The 18,616-nt window shown below is 38.1% G+C and overlaps 1 protein-coding gene across 18 annotated transcripts in view; it reads left to right on the top strand.

Moving 5' to 3' along the window:
- The first annotated feature begins 369 nt into the window (after positions 1 to 369).
- tcf4 (transcription factor 4) overlaps positions 370 to 18,616 on the top strand; it is a 378,409-nt gene continuing 360,162 nt past the window's right edge. For 9 of the 18 annotated variants that reach the window (XR_010003930.1, XM_062974253.1, XM_062974255.1 and 6 more), the window contains exons 1-2: positions 3,256 to 3,347; positions 5,001 to 5,073. Coding sequence is in view for 17 of the 18 variants with exons in the window: in XM_062974253.1 (XP_062830323.1) it covers positions 3,276 to 3,347; positions 5,001 to 5,073 (145 nt within the window). In the remaining variant the exon portion in view is untranslated. Of the gene's footprint in view, positions 867 to 1,663; positions 1,785 to 2,156; positions 2,349 to 3,255; positions 3,348 to 4,270; positions 4,393 to 4,505; positions 4,657 to 5,000; positions 5,074 to 18,616 lie in introns of those variants that run through there. The other 9 variants (XM_062974262.1, XM_062974276.1, XM_062974260.1 and 6 more) reach the window with 8 other exon arrangements.

The raw sequence follows: 18,616 nt of genomic DNA on the forward strand, positions 1-18,616 counted from the left end.
AGACTGGACTGGCTCCCTCCATCTTGGGTTGACTTTCTAGCCTGGCTGTTTACCTCTCTATGCTTCCTGCCTGTCTGCCTCTCTTTCTCTCTCTGTCTTTCTCCTCCTTGTAATCGTCATTCCCTGTAATCGCCGACGCGGCAGGAGCGAGCAACGTGCGGCAGCGGCGGCGGCAGTAGCAGCAGCCACAGCGTTTTTCCTTTTCTAAAAGCACCACTGCATTCCCCGGATGTGAATGGATTACAATGTCTCTTTCAGGGAAAGGCATTACTACTACTACCGAGTTCTCCGTGGGGGAGTCCATGGTGGGGATGAGGAGGAGGAGGAGCAGGAGGCGAGAGCTGTAAAGTTGGAACAACTTTAAGACTTTTGTTTTCTTCTTCTTCTTGGCGTTGTTGTTGTTGTCAAACAAGTAACCAGAGACGAGGGCAAAAGGGGGAATTGGCTTTTTCTTTCTTTTGAAAGTAGTTTATTATTCAGCAGCCATGTGTATGTTGTAACGAAAGACACGAGGGGAAAGTTGCTGGAGCTTCCTTTTGTTACTGCTACTTTTGTTACAGTTTTTTCCCCCAAAAAAGACACTGGCAACCTTTTAACTTTGCTTCCTTTTGGGGGTGGGAAGACTTTGGTGGTCATTGTTGGATAAGTCAAAGCAAAAAAAGGCAAACCCATTCCTGTTTTTTAAAAGATTTGGACGGTTTTCTGGATCAAGACGCATTAAAAGTGCTTCTATTTTTTGAATTTTTTTGTTGTTGTCGAAAGAGTGAAACATACGTGAGACAATAAAAAGCACCTTTGCAGAAGATTTCCATTAAAATTACCTTCCTTCCCTTGGAATATTGTGAACATATTTGTGGCCATTTAAGGTAAAGTTGTAATTTCCTCTTGGAGTGATATATTTATTATAATGTTCATCCCAGTGTGTTTCTTTTTAAAACTTTGATACAAGACTGTGCGTTGAGCTGAAAGGTGTATGCAATGATGGTATTATTCACACACTTAAAACAATAAGCGAGCCAAACACACGTGCATGGAAATAGGGGGAAACAGACACCGTGTGGGTGCCAAGAAAGAAATGCATTTAATGTCTCTCTCCCATTAATTGGGTGGGTGGGTAAAAGGGGTATCATTCTCCATCGGGTTTTCTTGCCGGAAGCTAAGAAGGGGACTCAAGCGAGGCCTTGTAGCAGCAACATTTTTTGGAATTAGAAGTAGATAAAGGGAGGGAGGCGGAGAGAGGAGGAGGAAGAAGAGGAGGAGGCTGGCATAGTCTGGAGAAAACTTGTGTCCAAAGCCAGCTGAACGCTCAGTTTCGGAAAAGTTTTGTAGCGATGCTTTCCTGCCTAGATGGGAAGAAGACCCTAGTCTCAAGAAGCATAATAAAACAACCCCAAGAAAGAGGGAGGGTGGAACAATAGGTGTCCCAAACAATGAGGCAGAGGCTGGTTGAGGAAGGGCAAGGGGGTCCACTGACTATATCCCCCCCCCCGCTCCCCCGTTTTTGGCAAACTCCGTATCACGTGTATTTCCAGCGCAGTATAAAGTTGCTTCCTTGCTTCCCTTTCCCGAGGATGGTGCCTGTGCGTCGTTGTCGGCGCGGAAGAATTTATTTTGTCCAATAAATCTCCAAAGGGCTAGGGATTGGGGACGTGGAAGGAGGAGAGGTGGAGGGAGAGGAGAGAGGGAGGGAAGAAGGGAGGGAGGGAGAGAGAAGAGAGGGAGGAAGGAAGGAAAGGCACCGGCAACTGGCGTGTGGGTTTTCCAGCGGCATGGAAGAAAACGAGGTGCCTGATTTTGCTTTCCTCGCGCGCTCGAGAAATCTAGGGATCGGTTTCCTTCAGGGGGGAGGCAGGCATCAGTGTGTGTGTGGTGGGGAGGAAGAGATGATGGGGATGCCGTGGAAAGCCCAGCCAGGCTCGGGGTCGCGCCACTCCTGAGTGGAGTTGCCTTCTTTCTTTCTCTCCCCTCCCTTGGCTGAACTTGCAGTCCGGCTTGTTTGGGTTCCTCGGTGTGCGTGCGTCGGGGGGCGGCGGCGGCATCGTGGTTTGTGTCCCCTCCACCTTCCTTCCTTCCCCCTCTTCTTCCTCCTCCTCTTCTTCTTCCTCGCATCCCCCCCCCCTTACACCCCCCCCCCCCAAAGGCTGAAACAGAGTTTGCCTTCGGAACCGGGTCTTCTTCCTCCTTCCCTCTCCCTTCCATTGACTTCGCTCTCCTTCCTCCTTCTTCCCCTTTCTCTCCGGCGCGTTGTAAGGGGCGGTTGTTTGGTGGATGCGGAGATCCCCGAGCAATGAAACCCAGAGCTCGGGGCTGTGGGCGGAAAGGGATCCCCTTCGCTTCTCTCTCGGCCGGTACGTACCCTCCTCCCTCCCTTGCCTTCCCTTTAAACCTCCCTTTCCCTTTAAAAATGGAGTTGAGTTGCGGCTCGTGCCCTGGGAAGGATTTGGCTGTGGTTCCGCGGAAACATGAGGGTTGAGGGGTCCAATTCGGGGCTTGGGATGCCTTCCCTTTCACCGTGGCGCCCTATTTTCCCCCAAACCCCTTCCTCTCCTTTTAAGAAAGGGCCGACTTTGTGGCAAATCGGGGCCTGAAATACCCTGTGGTGTCTATGACTTACTTTTCCAGAAATTAGAGACCTGCTTGTCAAGGGTGAAGACTTTTCCCCCCTTTCCTCGTCCCCTTCCAAAATATTTCAGGGATTGTTAAACTCCCCATCCTCCTCCTCCTCCTGCTGTCCCCTCCTCCTTTGCACCGGCCGAGGGTCTGTCTCCTTGGCTCCTTGTTGTCGCCTGTAGATGGAATAATAAACTGTGGATAGGCTACTTGGCACGGAAGGAAGGAAAGAGGGGAAAGGTGCAAATATAAACAGTAAAGAAAGAAAGTTGGAGTGGCTGCTGGACTAGTTTCTACTCGGGGTTTCTCATTCATTGCTGGTTGAACCTCCTGTTGCATAAACGATGCTCTGAACGGCGCGGTTCCTCTCTCTCTTTCTCTCTCTTTCTCTCGTTCACTCTCCTGGATTTGGGGTTAGTGTGCCTGCAAACAGGGCTCCTTCGAGCGGTGTGTTGGAACTACAGGGTCGCCTTTCCTGTCCGCTTCCTCGTTGTTGTTGTTGTTGTTGCCTCTCCATCTCTCCCCCCCCCCTCCATCCTCAACCTCTCCCTCCTCCTCCCCTAGTCTCATTAAAAAAAATCCGATTGTTGTTTCCTGTAAGGCTCGGGACTGGGTTTCTGATTGCGGTTATTTCCATGTTTCTAGGTTTGTGTGATTTTGCTAAAATGCATCACCAACAGCGAATGGCTGCCTTAGGGACGGACAAAGAACTCAGTGATTTACTGGATTTCAGTGCGGTAAGAAACAACGGTGGAAATTAACAACGGCTGTTAAAAAAAGGCAAAAAAAAGTCTGTTAAACTAAACCAAAACAAAGCAAAAAAAAAAAAACCAACCCTGTGAGCTTAAATACATTGAATAATTTTTAATCAGCAGCTAGACCCATGGTAAATATGCACTCTTTATTACTATCATTACTACTTACCAATTAAAATCATGCTAAATTATCTGAAGGGGAATGGAATATGATGTGCTCTTACCATTTGACCGCCCCCATTCCAAATAATCCCACACATCCTCTTTAATATTGCTGGATGTTTTATCATCATTCTGGGCGAATGAATAGTAGTTTATTTAACACTGCATTTCATTCTGAAAGTATGGCTCGCACGCCAATAGCGTGCTCTTAGTTCTTCCCTTGTTTCATGTTTTGGCACATGGAAGGTGAAAGGAAATCCAGAACAGTTTTCAAGTTTTCGCTGAAATCTCAGAGTGCTCTGTTTTAATCAATGAACGAGTTGCAACTTTCCTGTGGAACCCCCTTCCTCTTACATTAAGGGCTAGTACTGTGTGAGTGTGTGTCATCTTTTTAAAGCAAAGGAAATAGCTTATCTTAGGATTTACCTAACTGTTCGAGTCCTAAGGCCAAATATTAACCAGCTCCTGGGTAGCACTTCCTAGTGCTCTATTGCCCCCCCTCCATCCACTCCTGCTTTTCTCTCTCCATCCCTGCTTTTCTCTCTTCCTCCTAGTCTTTTCCCACTCCCCTCTTCCAATATGTCAGAAGTCTTCATTTATTTATTCATAAAGGGGGGGGTCACCAAAGATAAGTCAATTTGGTGTAGGGTGCATTTGTGTCTTTAAACAGTTGGGAGGGGGGGGCAGGAAATCCAGCTTGTGGGCAATCTCAGTTTGCAATCCTCCTCAAGACTTCCCTTTCGAGAAATGGCTTTGGGAAGTTTGGCTAGGAACTATAGCCTGAGGCAGCTCTGTAACCCCCAGTTTCCTAGCTGTGCCTGTTCCATTTGTTCCTTTGCTTTCTGTAGTCTCTGACTCAGGGAAGGTGCGTATTATCCACTAGGCACGTTGAAGAAGATGGAAACCAATTAGGGTTGAAATAAATGCTGGAGAGTGAGAGAAAAAGAGGGGGGGGGGGGAGAGAAAGAGAGAGAGTGAGAGGGAGTCTTGCTTCAGATTGCTCTCACGTTAAGAGCCGAGATGAAAATTTAGGGCAGGTGGAACTTTGCATTAATATTGTTTGGGTTCACATGTGACAGACAAATCCTAAAACAGGATGGAAATGGATATAGCTACATTTATGACCAAGGTTTCAGCCACAAACTTTTCTCTTTACATTTGTCAGTATAAATGTTTTCTGAAGGTTTTTTTCCCCCCTTAAATTCTTCCTGCTACTATGGCTGGGATTCTGAGGTCCCTCCCCCCACAAATCTTATGTTGTTTGGAGAAAGAGTGAAACAAAAAAGGGGGAAAAAGAGATGGAATATAGACTGCAGAGATTATTGTACCTTTGTAAACGCTAAGATAAAAGATATTTCAAATTTAAACAAGCCATTGTACCTTTTGTGTAGAGTTGGATGATATTTGAGCTATCAGTGAACATAGGGGGATAGGACTGTTTACCAACAATAATGCCTCTTTGTTTTCTTTTAGATGTTTTCACCTCCCGTGAGCAGTGGAAAAAATGGACCAACTTCTTTGGCAAGTGGACATTTTACTGGCTCAAGTATGTACAGTTTCTCTTTGGCAGTGTCCTTAGGTATCTCTCCCCCCACCCCCAAAACTGTGTGAATGTGTTTTGGTAGTGTAACTGTGTCTTCGATTGAAGACTTCCATTAGGAATGCAATGGAAATGTTGTTTATGAATAGTGTCACCTATTTAATATAATACATTTCTTATTTCAAAACAAACAAGCAATTAGGTTATAGGAATTAGTTTTAAGCACAATGAAGTTTTGGATATTTAAAAATTCTAGAACATGTTTTCCCTTTTGTTATGTAAGGAATTATATATATCTTACTTCTGATGATACTAGTTTTCTATGCCCATAAAGAAAATAATCAATTTTAAACTTCTGTTTTAATACACAACCTCATTTTAAAATTTCCTCATTTCATTCCATGAACTGGCATTTATTGATGGCTTGTACAGAGATCTAATAGATCCTGTATGGATATTAATTATGTACCAAGAAAGTTTAAAAAGACTGAATATTACACTTGGATATCCTTAATGCTTGGTACATTTTTGAGGGGAAAGTTCCTGTTGAATTAATGCATATGTTTATTTGTTTTTTCTACATATGTGACAAATGATGTAGTGTTTTGCATTCAGCAGGACTAGACATTTCTTCTGTAGTCAAAAGAAAGGGTATCGTCATCGACGTAAGAATATACTGATAATGCTAGGTAAAGACAGTGTTTATATTGAAAATAAAATCGTTTTCTCTGAGGCTAGCAAGGAGAAATGCACATTGATTTCTCCCTCCCCAATAATTTCATTTCGTGGTGTTATCCATCACTATTTTATGTAACTCTATGGATGTGTCTAAGATATATCTACAGTTAAGCAGCTGCAGTGTTTTCTGTATTTTGGCAACAGTAAACAAGACAAGTGTTCCTGATCCAAAGTTCCATATGAAGAATATTTCAAAAACAGATGTTAATTTTTGACAAGCCTTTACAAGTCTAGGGAGCTAGACTTGTAAAGCACCCAACATATAGGGTGGTAAAGTGCTCCTATGAAAGTCAGTAGAAAAATGCTCATTGTTCTTAATAGATTGTAAGGAATAAAATAAGATCTTCAGCTTTCAGCATATATTTTCCTACTATTTACAGGATTTTGTTTGCCATAATGTATATATAAAGGATTTTTAATGGCCAACAACTGAATTTAAGTTATTTCGTGTCTTTTGGTACATCATTAAACATACCTTTATTATCATAATAAAAGTGCTGTTTCAGTGAAATTATTAAGATGTCATTGATTAGGATTTATGCACATTGACTCCCGAGTACAATTCTTTGGATATAAGATGCATCCAGTTTTATGGAATTTTAATCTTCCAAGGTTTACCATCTGTAGATTTATCATATTTTACAATATTTTGTTCACAATAACTCTTTTCAGAGGAAGTGTAGTATTCAGGGTTCTGTTGTTGTTTTTGTTGCTGTTGTTGCTGTTGTTGACGCATTAGAAAATATTACTGACAGAACCAAATTCACAGTGATACACAAGAAATACTACATCTAACTATTCTTGTAGCAGGTATTGTTAGTATCTTAAGAGACTTTCCCTATTTTGTCTCTTTTGACATCAGTTCATGAAGCAGTTTTAAAAGAAAAAATCTCAAAATATAAATACTAATTAAAAAACCCAGAATTATCTACATGTTTCTATTGCTATGAAAATGTCATATGCAAATAATTGAAAAGAAGGAAAACAAGTCCCAAACCCTGAGGCAAGGCAATGAGATTAGGTTTTGGAGATTAAAACATTTCCTCTTTTTTATATAAATCATCCTAAGGCCACTGCCCTAAGTATACTACCTTGTATGTAAATTCACTTAGAATTAGTGGACTCATTTAATAGTATATGGTACATATCAATGAGTGTCATTTTCATTGTTCCTGGATAAGACTGGGATAAGGAGAAGGAGTCATATCCTTATCCTGTTTGATTAAATAAAAGGTATGGAGGCAATAATGATGTAGTGTAGGTGTAAAGGTTTGTAAGGTACAGTAGTATGCTTTGTGTTAGCTAGGTGGCTTGTGACTAGGTGACAGCCTGTAAAAATGGAACAAATGCAATAGGTTCCTTGAATAGAGATCCTAAATGAGAAAAGTACATGTGACATCAAGGTGTACATAATAGTTACTAGTGTGTTTTCTAGCAAATGTCCTGCCTTATGCAGTTATAGCTGCATTGTTATGATGAATAAATAGGGTGATAGGTGTTTGTGTTACAAAGTGCTTGAAAATCACCATCAAGTTAGCATTTGAACAAAAAGAAAACTCCGCACTATTCTATCTTGTTGGCTTAGCTTTGCCTATTGACTCAGCTAATAGATTATATTCAGTAAATTGAGATTCAGATGCCATTTGTTGTCTCCTTTGGGACAGATGCTTTATAATGCTTTGTCTGGGAAACTTAGGCATTTGCTCGTGTCTACTTTAAAACTGGTACACATGTAATGGAAGGGTTAGCATTGCCCTGTATTTGAAATTTTCTTTATAAAACTATAGATCCCAAATACAATAAACTGTACGTGCACGGGTGTGTTTTAATACTGCCCATTTAATGCATTGCTTTCTAGTGTGATTTGTTATGTGTGAATGAAAAGAAAGCGGGCCTGTATTTCCTTTAATCTTTAATTTTACAAATGTGGCCTCTTACTACCTCAAGAAATTGGGAGGCTGCAAGGGAGAAAGGAATGTAACCTGAGCCACAGGCCTGACATTCCCAGGGTGCATTTTTTCACATGAAAGGCTTTTGTCAACGCTGTAAAGGACCAGCAGTTTTTGTTTGATGTTTGCAGGTGTTCAGCAGAGAGCACTAAAACAATCCAGCCATGATGGTTCAGGGGCCTTATGACCTCAACGGGGAGAATTGGGGAGGACATAAATAATGCTTAAGGAAACTTCTCCAGAACCAGCCTAAATTCTGAGGCTTTGTGTCCTCTTCTCCATCACCATCTTCAGGATATTGGTCTCAGATCCCACAACATTTAGGGACTTGCTAGCTATTTTAGCTGATTTCCCCCTCTTTGTCCACTTTTGGCATTTTCCCCACACTTCTAGAAGTGCTTTCTGAGGCTTTTGTTCCTAAGAATGTCTCAGTTACGCATCATATGAATTGAAATGTATGGATACAGTAATAAGACCAGTAAGTCCTATAAAGCCAAGTTTTTTGGAATATGGCATTGAGCATTCTCGGAAAATGCCTCATAGTTTCCAGAAATTTGATGGTTCTTTTGCAACCTCTTTCTAATGCTAGTTTACCTCCTGTCTGTGAGCTGCCTCAGTAAAGCATAGGTAAGAAATGCACAGTTTCTGTTGATAAATGCTGAGGATTTTTGGGATCAGAATTTCTTATGAGCCCAGTGTAACTGGTTCCTTGTACTTTGCAGCTGGGCTGTGAGTCCCTGGAGCTGCAGGCTTTGGCACCTGAACTCTCTGTTCAATCTTTTGTGGGAGCTCAGATAGTCATTCATTGATTTAAAGAGGATGGTTGTGACACAGATTGAGAACTGGTACTACAGTGTGTGTATATCTATATATATCAACTTGGGCCTTGTTCTCTATGTTCAGCTATGCTAATCCACCTGTGCGGACTGTACTGCTTTGGGCAGCAGGTGGCCTCAGATGGGTCAGTGTTACTTCATAAATTCCTGAACATGAAAATAGATGCTATTGGAGAAGACTTCTAACCTAACTTTCTTCAGGATACAATTTTTTTGTTAAAAATAAAACAAATGCCCAGTCATGTGAAGCCGGGATTGACTTAATTTATTATGGAATGGCTATAGTTTACTTTCAGATGCTTTCAGTTCAAAATGTTGCTTGCTTCTCTATAGGATATTTTTCAGTATCATTTGGTAAATTAATTCCTTTTTTGTTTTTCTGTTGATAGACTTGCAGTTGTTAAAATGTTGCCTCTTGCAATACATAAAATTACTTTGGAGTTTAACAATCAGAATTCTTAAGTGAAATTAAAAATTAGATCACACTGTAATATCTACTATATTTATTTTGATTTCTGTCTTGCTCAGTTCCAGGTTGTCTGAGTGGGAAATTACATATTTAAAACACGTTTGACAAAAAAATAGACATTACTGTTTCCCACTTTTTCCTGCCTGTTCCATCCAACCCTAATTTTTAGAACTGTGTGTGTCTATAAATACAGTGGTTCTGCATATCTTTTTATGTTAATACTGGATAGAATTGTGTTTGTGTAAAGAAATCTTAGGCTCAGATCTAGTCTTTGAACAAGTCAGTTTGAAGAAAGGGAAAATGGCTATTTACGTCAAAGAAATATGAAAAATATCAAGGTGCTTTGTTGTATCTAAGAATCAATGTTGAATTTTAGTGTATAGATACATTTGATAGGATGTTCTGAAAAGGCAGGATGAGACTGAAACACTAAAAGTGCAATCTTACGCATATATACTCAGTAGTAAGACCCATTTGGTTCAATGGGACGTAATGCAAGGTGTGGGTATAGCATTACAGCCTGAATGCTTTAGTTGAGTGAAAATATATAAGAGGAGGTATAGCACAGACATGGCCTTAACCTAAACAGTGAGGCATGTTTATGATATTGGCACATGATATCTCACTATTTCATTGATAGTATTGCACCAAAAATGCACTTAGTACCTACACTGAAAATCCATGAATCATTTAGGCTGCTACTCTTCAATGGCAGATGGCACTTATATTCTTTAATAGTTTTCTCTTTGCTTTGTCTTTTGCAAATCATTAGGGATTTAAGGCACGCAAATACACATGAGCAGTTACTCTGATGTCTGCCATTGCTTACATTGTAGTTATGACTGAAAAGAAAAAAATGCCCCCCCACCTACAAGTTCTTTCAGCTGTATAACAGAAAATTATTTATGCTCCCAATTTAGTCGAATTTTGGCTGGTGTGTGAAGGCTCAAAAAGTAGCATTCAGTTTAGAGAAACACTATACACAGTGTTTCTCACAATTGTGAAATATACAGGGAACTGCAAAGAAATATGTACAGTTTTCCAAATTAAATATTACAATATTTAGATTTTAGTAAAATCTATTAAAATATAAACTTTGATTTATTTATTTATTTTGAAAAATCAACATTTTGATATTATGTGAAAGTAAAACAGGCGGCTCTCAATTTTTTTGAAAATGAAACCTAGTCTGAGCTCCTGATTTCTGATAGAAGAGGATTTCATAAGATCTGTTTTATGAGAATATATAAGTCTTAATGAATTGCAAGATATTTAATACCTTATTGCTTATATTGTAAATGATGAAATAAAAAGTACAGTGTTTACATTGTAAATTAGTTAGATTTAATGTAATAATGAATAGTAATACTTAATTTTTATATAGTACTTAGAATATTCACTGGGCTTTGCACAGATTATATCAGTATTATTAGAGTGCTGCTTGGGGCTGTACTATACTTTTGTTCTGAAACATGCATAGGCCGTGTTTTGAGCAGAGCTACTTAAGGATTGTGTCCAGATGGAGTACATTACCTTAACCATGGTTTTGTCAGTTCCAAAGAATCCTGCTGACTTAGATATACCAACCCTAAATGCTATGAGGTAGTTGGAATGAAATATGTGATATAAAAAAGTCCTTTTTTTTTTAAAAAAAAGAAGACATTAGGCAATATGTTTTTCTCTTAAATGAAGGTGCAATGTTAGAGTGTTTAAACTCTAGAGGATTGCAGCTTGATTGAATCTGAATTGATGTTCTATATGTTGCGTGTGTTTCATTTTATTGTATTTTATATTGTGTACACTTTTATGTTGTTTTTAGGCACCTTGTGCCATCTGTAAGCTGCCCTGAGTCCCTTCGGGGATATGGTGGCGGGATATAAGAGTAAAGTTATTTTGTGTGTTTTGAGCTTCTGTGTTTTTATCCTTTGTTGAATTCGTATCTAAGCAGATCCAGTATGCTTTCAAAGCATTGACTTAGTATTGAAGGGAACTGAAACCTATCTTCAGCACATTGGGTCAATTGAAGGCAAATATCTGTTATGGAATCATGCACAAAGTCATATGTTGTGCTTCTTTAGGTCTAATTTAAAAGTCTTAATGCGAAAGTGGGCATACTTTGGATTTGATTAAATTTGATTATTTTGATTAAATGTTTGTGTACAGTGCTGCTAACATTCTGAAATCAAATCCATATTGTTGTTTTAAGGCGAGGATGTAACCTGTTAAAGACTGTAATTCATTTTGGCTTGAGTGTGTGTGGCCTACTCGACCAGAATGAAAAAAGGGGAATGAACTCAAACATTTCTTCAAGTCAGATGCACTATATATACACACAAATGTATAAGTCTAGAATGTTTAGTTAAAAAAATAAACCTCAAAATCCTAGGTTAACTTATCCATGGGTAAATGTGAATACTGTCTTTTAAATCTTATCAAAAAAGGAGCCACCCACTTCTCTGAGTAAAGTGGCAAAAGTGAAGAGCTTGGTCCATCCTAGGAGGATCTAAAAGAAGCACCGACCCTTCCACTCTCTCTGCCATAATGCTGCATTTAACCTCTTTGAATGTCTAGGTGGAGAAATGGTGGCTGCCAGGGGCACGAGACCCCTCGAGGCAGCAAGTGGATGCTTTCCCCTTTCCTTAGAATGACCTCGGCTTATCCATAGGTCATTTCAAAATCCATAATTTTGGCCCCAAAACCTATCTTTGTATTATAAATGTGTATATGCTAGGCATGGGCAAACTTCAACCCTCCAGGTGTTTTGGACTTCAACTCCCACAATTCCTAAAAGCCACTAGGCTGTTAGGAATTGTGGGAGTTGAAGTCCAAAACACCTGGAGGGCCGAAGTTTGCCCATGCCTAGTATATACGGTACAAAGAGTTGCTGCTTACTTAAGTGTACTGTATATAAAGAAGGCCACATACTTATATCTTCTGCCATAAATTGAATTGCTTATATGTAAATCCATTTAATCTGATTAAACAGAATGGGGCTACCTTTTCCCAAAACTTAAGTGTCTTTTCATCATTCATTTGTGAACCAATCTGAAATGTGCTTGCAATTTTGTGTATTCCAAGAGGACCAAACTGAGCTGCTTTAAACATTTGTGATTTACTTGTTTCATATATTCAAATTCCTATGACTGTTCTAGTTTGTGTGATCTTTGTTTTGCTTACCATGCTGGCACTAAAGCATGACATACTTCCCTGCCCACCTGGTCCGTATTTCTTGTAGATACACATGTGAGGGTAATATCTGTATGAAATATAGTTGGTTTTTGGATTTTAACTAGTGCTGGATTACTTTTGCACACATGTGTATCCTGTTCAAACATTGTGCCTTATGCCCTATCCATCAGACATATCTGACTCATGAGATATTTGTGCATAAGCATTATCCTGCTCCGACACCCTATAGGAATGATTTCTGGGACCAAATGCTTTTGATTCCAAGATATGCATTCATACACATGCACACGTTCTTGTGATCCTAGGAGTGCAGTGAATGAAACTCTTTTAACATTTGACAAAATCAGCAAATTGTCTTTTACCCTAATAAAGAGATAATCATTTAAATAACAGATGAACTACTGTATATGATGAAGTGGAGTAATGAAAGTTTATGCTGTTAATTATATGATTCCTGCTTAAATGCACAGAATCTCAAAGAAGTAAAAGACTTTCATAAACAGTTTTTTAAAGCTTAATCTTTAATTTGTTATTATAAACAGAGTCACTTTGTAAGCACTGCAGATCAAACATTTTTTACTCCTAATGGTAAACTGCATTTTATATCAGGAAGTTTGTGACTTAACAGAGCCTACAAAGGAACACAGTCCTGGTGGCCCCAGGCCTGTGGTTTTCAATGTTTGATATTATGATGCTATTTAGATCCATTCCCAGAAGGCAAGATAACAGATCTGCAATTGCTTAATCAGGAACAGTGTGTATGTTTGCAGTGGTCTGTATTTTAAAGATCATTTACCAAACTGTTCTTAAGTAAATATTTGTCAATGTGTTGGACATAGTAAGAGGTGTAATGGAGAAAGGGATAAATTAAAATTGTGAAGAAATGCAAGCTCTGTGGAGGATCTGTTTGTTTCTCTATTTTCAAAACCCATTGGTTAGAGATCTTTAAGAAAATAATTGAACACAGAATAAATACCCAAATCTCTTAGGATATTTAATCACAGTGAATTTTGACTTTGTGATCTCTTCCAAATGCAGCATAGAGGCATATATATGCGTACATCTTCTAGATGTAGGTTGAATTCTGTGTGGCCTTTAGAGAGAAGATTCTGTTCAATCAAACAGTTATTACATTTGTTCAGAGAGGGTAAATATGTTCAGAATTGGTTAATATAGACATCCATTGTCTCCTGCTCTGCTCCTCAGTTTTTGTTCTGTATAGAAAAATATACTAAAAGTCATAAAATTTACTTCTATGAGTAGAAATGTTGCCTTGAAAATACCTAGCCCTAGATTAATGTAATCAAGAAGCAGATGAAGTTGCATTTTTGTATAATCAGGTTAGAAAGAAGTAAATTTGATCTTTTTTTATTTCTTAATGTCTGTAGCAATAATCAACTAATAGTTGACTGTCAGAAATATAATAGCAATGGGCTATTAATCTCCAGATAGTCAAAGCAAAACATGTGGATTTTTGTATCTTTTCATTTCCCCCTTGTCTGCCAGTTGTTTAGAAGTAAAGCCGTATACAGCTCACAGAGGGAAACAAATACTTAATTTTTTGTTTGAAAGTTGGAATTTCCAAATATGAAACTCAGGGGTAGGTATACAGTATATATACCATTGTTTAAGAACTGTTATACCTTAGTGAGAGAGGTAATAATCCAGTAACATAGCTTTTATGCTTAGATACAGCCTATGTATTGTGGTGAACATCCTAGTCCTCGCATATATACATAAAGTCCTGATAACATTTCCGTATGGTTGCAAAGGGGAATAAGGTATGAAAAATAATACAACAATAAAATGTCGTTTCTTATCCTTTCCATCACCAGTCATTCTGCAACTTGTGTAAACATTCTTTTATTTGGGAACTACCATCCATGGTAGAATTTTCAAAATGCTGTACAGGAGACAGCAATAACAATAAAATCAAGCATGTGTAAGAATCTGCTTTAAAATATCAAGTCACTTTCAGCAAACAATATCCCACTCCTAAATTTTGCAGTTAAGTGTGTTAAAGTTAGGAAACAATGGAAAACCCATTTTTAAACATAAAACTTTTCTTTTGTACTGCTAGGGAGTAGTGTATAGAGAATTTGGACTCCTCTGTTACAGATTTTACTTGTTACTACTGTGGCCTACTGCAATGCAAATCTATGTGATGTTGGTGAGTAGAGTTTGCATACATTTTGTATAGGGATGTCTGCTTTTAAGACTATGGAACCTTTCTTTTTAGAGATCAGCAGGAGAGCCTGTCTATAAAAGGGTGTTCCTGGCTTTATTTCTGTTGTTTTGTTCATTCATTCCATTTACATTGGTTTTCTTGCCTGACCATGTTGTGGAAGAATTTGTTTTCCTTCCCTTTATCATTCCTTTAAAATAATTTTGAAATATTTAAAAGCAGTCTTAAAAGAATGAACAGAATACTCCCTCCCCCCTACTCTGTTTTAGTTGGGTAAATAATTAATATGAAACCTAGTTAACTTTTTAGAAGCCAATCTTACATTTGTTCAAAAATAACTATTGTTCCAGAGAATTAATGTAATTTATGATGTAAGTTACATCGTAGATAGAAAAATATGTGTGTGTATTTATGTACACGTATGTATTGCTAACATATTTAAAGTAATGGAAGTGATCATTTTGGAATAGCTCGATTCTTTTTGGCGTAAGCCATGAAATCCTAATTAATGTGGAACCTGCATCACTGAAGAGTCTTCCTGATTTTTAACCCCCTGGGAGTGGCAAGGCACTCTCTGTATAATTGGGTATGTTTTGGTTTTAAAAGAGAAGATGCCGTCCTATCTTTATCATTTTGTCTTTCTGAGCCAGTTTTGTCTTTCATTGAATGGCTTTCCACAGGAGACTGGTGCTGAGGATAATTCGTTATGAGAATCTGGATAGACCAGTTGCTAAGTAGCCTTCCTCTGAACACATTCTGTTTTGAGACTAAAAATGAAGAGAAATGTGGCTTATAAAACCTCCTTTTGTTGGGTACCTGGAGGCAGTATTTACGTGCATCAATATCCAGGAGTGTGGTCACTTCATTTCTTGTTACCCCTCTCTAGATCTGACCTGTTTGCACAATAATCGGATTGATATCCGATTGCCGGGGTTCTCCCAGTTAGATTTTAATCAACTTTATTTCTGTTTAAAACTATAATTATATCTGCCATAGGAAACATGAGATTTTATTGTTCCATGAGGGAGGTATCAAAACTGACTACCCATGAGCAGTTAGGTAGTCAGAGCCCAACTTAAATAGAGACATACCCAGAGTTGGGAAGTCAACATGTCAAATCTTTGACTATGATTCTGTTTCTTTCATAAGCAGCAATTGCATATTAATTAGTAACAACAATTTAATGTAGAAAAAAGATCTACCATCAGTTTGAGAATCCTCAGACTAGCAGAACATAATTTTTTATTTATTAAATAAATATATTATTAAGATGTCTTAAATAGAAAGCTTTCCTAGATTCCTATGAAAGTGGAAATGCAAGAAAATAGTCATTTAATAAACTTTTTCATTATAATGAGCATATAAGGACCATATTCTCCTTTTTAAACCAACCCATGCTTTGAAATCTGCTTGGATCTCAGATGAGAACATGGGAGAGGACCTTCTCAGTGCTGCTTCCAGGTTCCATTCCCAGAAAAATGAGAGACTATTTTTTTCTGTTCTGACATAACAGTCACTCAAAAAACCACGTCTTAATTGTGCTGGTGTGCGTGTGTGTATTTATGCATGCATTTAACAATGTATGATTTAACCTGGTTTTGTTTTTCATTGTTTACCTTTGTTTTAACTTTTGTGTCTTGTGAGTTTCTAGTTGCATATTTTTTAATTAATTGTAAGCTGCTTTGAGTCCCAAACTGGGAAAAAAGCAGGGTAGTATTGTCAATAACGCAATTAATACTATTTGCAGAATACAAACTCTTAATTGGCTATAGTATCTAAACCAAGTTTGTCCAAACTTCGGCCCTCCAGGTGTTTTGTACTTCAATTCCCACAATTCCTAACAGCTGGTAGAAATTCTGCTCTAAACTCAGTAAATATGGAGAGCTAACTGTACTGTTACTTTCAAAGGTCAACACTGATTTTTGAAGAGCACAACGGTTGTAACAGAATTTACTGTTATGCAGTGTATAAGGCCATCATATAATCCAAACCAATGTTATTATAGTACAGTAGAGTCTCACTTATCCAACGTTCTGGATTACCCAACACATTTTTGTAGTCAATGTTTTCAATACATCGTAATATTTTGGTGCTAAATTCGTAAATACAGTAATTACTACATAGCATTACTCCATATTGAACTACTTTTTCTGTCAAATTTGTTGTTAAACATGATGTTTTGGTGCTTAATTTGTAAAATCATAACCTAATTTGATGTGTAATAGGCTTTTCCTTAATCCCTCCTTATTATCCAACATAGTCGCTTGTACATATTGTAAATATCAAATCTTATATTTAAAAAACAGTAGCACAATAATAAGAGAACCTCAATTTTAGTGATACATCTGTATTCAAGATCAGAAATAAAGGAGTAATTGTGGGCACTGTCTGGAGATATAGGCAGAATATAAATCAAGTAAATATCAGTAGCAATAATAAGGACAGATAGCATTGAGAAAAATACTGGCCATGTTGGGCAATTGTCTGTCATAATCCGCCCCCTTTTTCGAATTTGCTGATTTGACAGTACTTTAGAGTTTTCTGGTTGTGTTATGATGCAGTTTAATGCAAGACAAGATCTTTATATTGAAGCCAGCATAGGAAGGGAAAAGGAGGGACACCATTTAGCTGTAGCATAATAAACCATAGTTCATGAAGCTGTGGTTCATGGCCTGAACAATGTCAATATGAATACAGTCAAACAAATGGGTGGTAAAGAGGGGGGTGGTACATGTCATTAGTGTGAATAACAACATTTGACAAAATAATATCTTGTTGTTCAAGCAGCTTCTGAGTTAAACCAGTTATCTGTAAGAAAGATGCTGACTTTTAAAATATATTGAATTGGATGTTTCTAGGATACCAGTATCTCTAAATTCTCACCTGTATTTGTGTGTATAGGTTACAACACACACTAATCACAATCTAGCAGAGAGGTATGTAGTTAAGCCTCGTTCCCTACCGTCACCACACCTGCTGACTACATAATTCCCAACATTGTCACATTTGACATGTTTGTGAAGGAACTGAATAGTTGTGTGTGTGCGTGTGTGCATGCAGTTTTTGTCTTGACTATTTTGTACATGCATCCAAAGTCTAGCAACATTGAGGTAACCATCCTCTCTCTAATAAACTCTGTGTATGTGTAATTTTGGATGCTCCCATCTAATCGCAGATATAGTTCAGATACTATTCTAATAGCACCTTTTCAATTCAGCTGACCTGCAACATAAATAACTTTAAAAATTGCTTTATTAAAAAATGAACGCCTGATCAAATATCAGGGCTGTAATTTAATCTTGGGGGTTCTGGTGCTGTTCGTAAACAATTTGAGCCTTTTTGCACTTTACAACATCAGCCAAAAGCCTGATTGAATTATGTCCTTGTATTGTTGGAGCACCTGCTGTTGCTTCTAGACTTTAGAATTTGTCACCGAATCCATTGCTGGTCTTTATTCTGAGAAGTTTGCAGTATAGCTCAGAGTTTTTGTATGAGGCAAAAACACTTGCTTTCATTAAGAAAACTTATTTTTTATATTCAGCTATATCTGAAATACTTCCATATATGTTTCAGTTATGTACATAGTAGAGATGGCAAGACTTCCTTGTTGAGTGCTGAATTTTTCTTTCTTTGTTTTTTTCTCATACAAAGATGCAAGCAGCATACAAAAGCATTCACGTTGTTTTTCTCCACTTCTGATCTCTAAACCATTGTAATGATTTCTCTGCACATTTCACTCATTGCAAAAGTTGAATAGTTACCATTCCAAAATAACATTTTCCCAAATGAATCCAACAAAGTTAGCAATGTTGTTGTGTGCTGTCATATTGTTCCCAAGTTATGGCAAACTTATCATAGGCCTTTCTTGGCAAGCTTTGTTTATAGAGATTTATCATTGCCTTCCTTTGAAAGTATGAATTGTCCAAGATCATCCAGTGGATTTCCATGGTTGAATGGGAACTCAAACCCTGATATCTTGAGACCTACATAACTCACCCTATGTAATACTGATAATATAAAATGGAACAGAATTCTTTTAGTATTATCTTTTTTTTGTAACATAAACATTGATGAATGAACCAGTATATTCCCCTCAATATATTATCCTGAGCTGCAGTCATTTTGCTGCATTCAGAGAAGCCTAATGCAAGCCAAGCCAATCTAGGCCCTTGTACCTGTAAAA

Source organism: Anolis carolinensis, chromosome 2 (genome assembly GCF_035594765.1).
Source record: "Anolis carolinensis isolate JA03-04 chromosome 2, rAnoCar3.1.pri, whole genome shotgun sequence".
NCBI classification, from domain to species: Eukaryota; Metazoa; Chordata; class Lepidosauria; order Squamata; family Dactyloidae; genus Anolis; species Anolis carolinensis.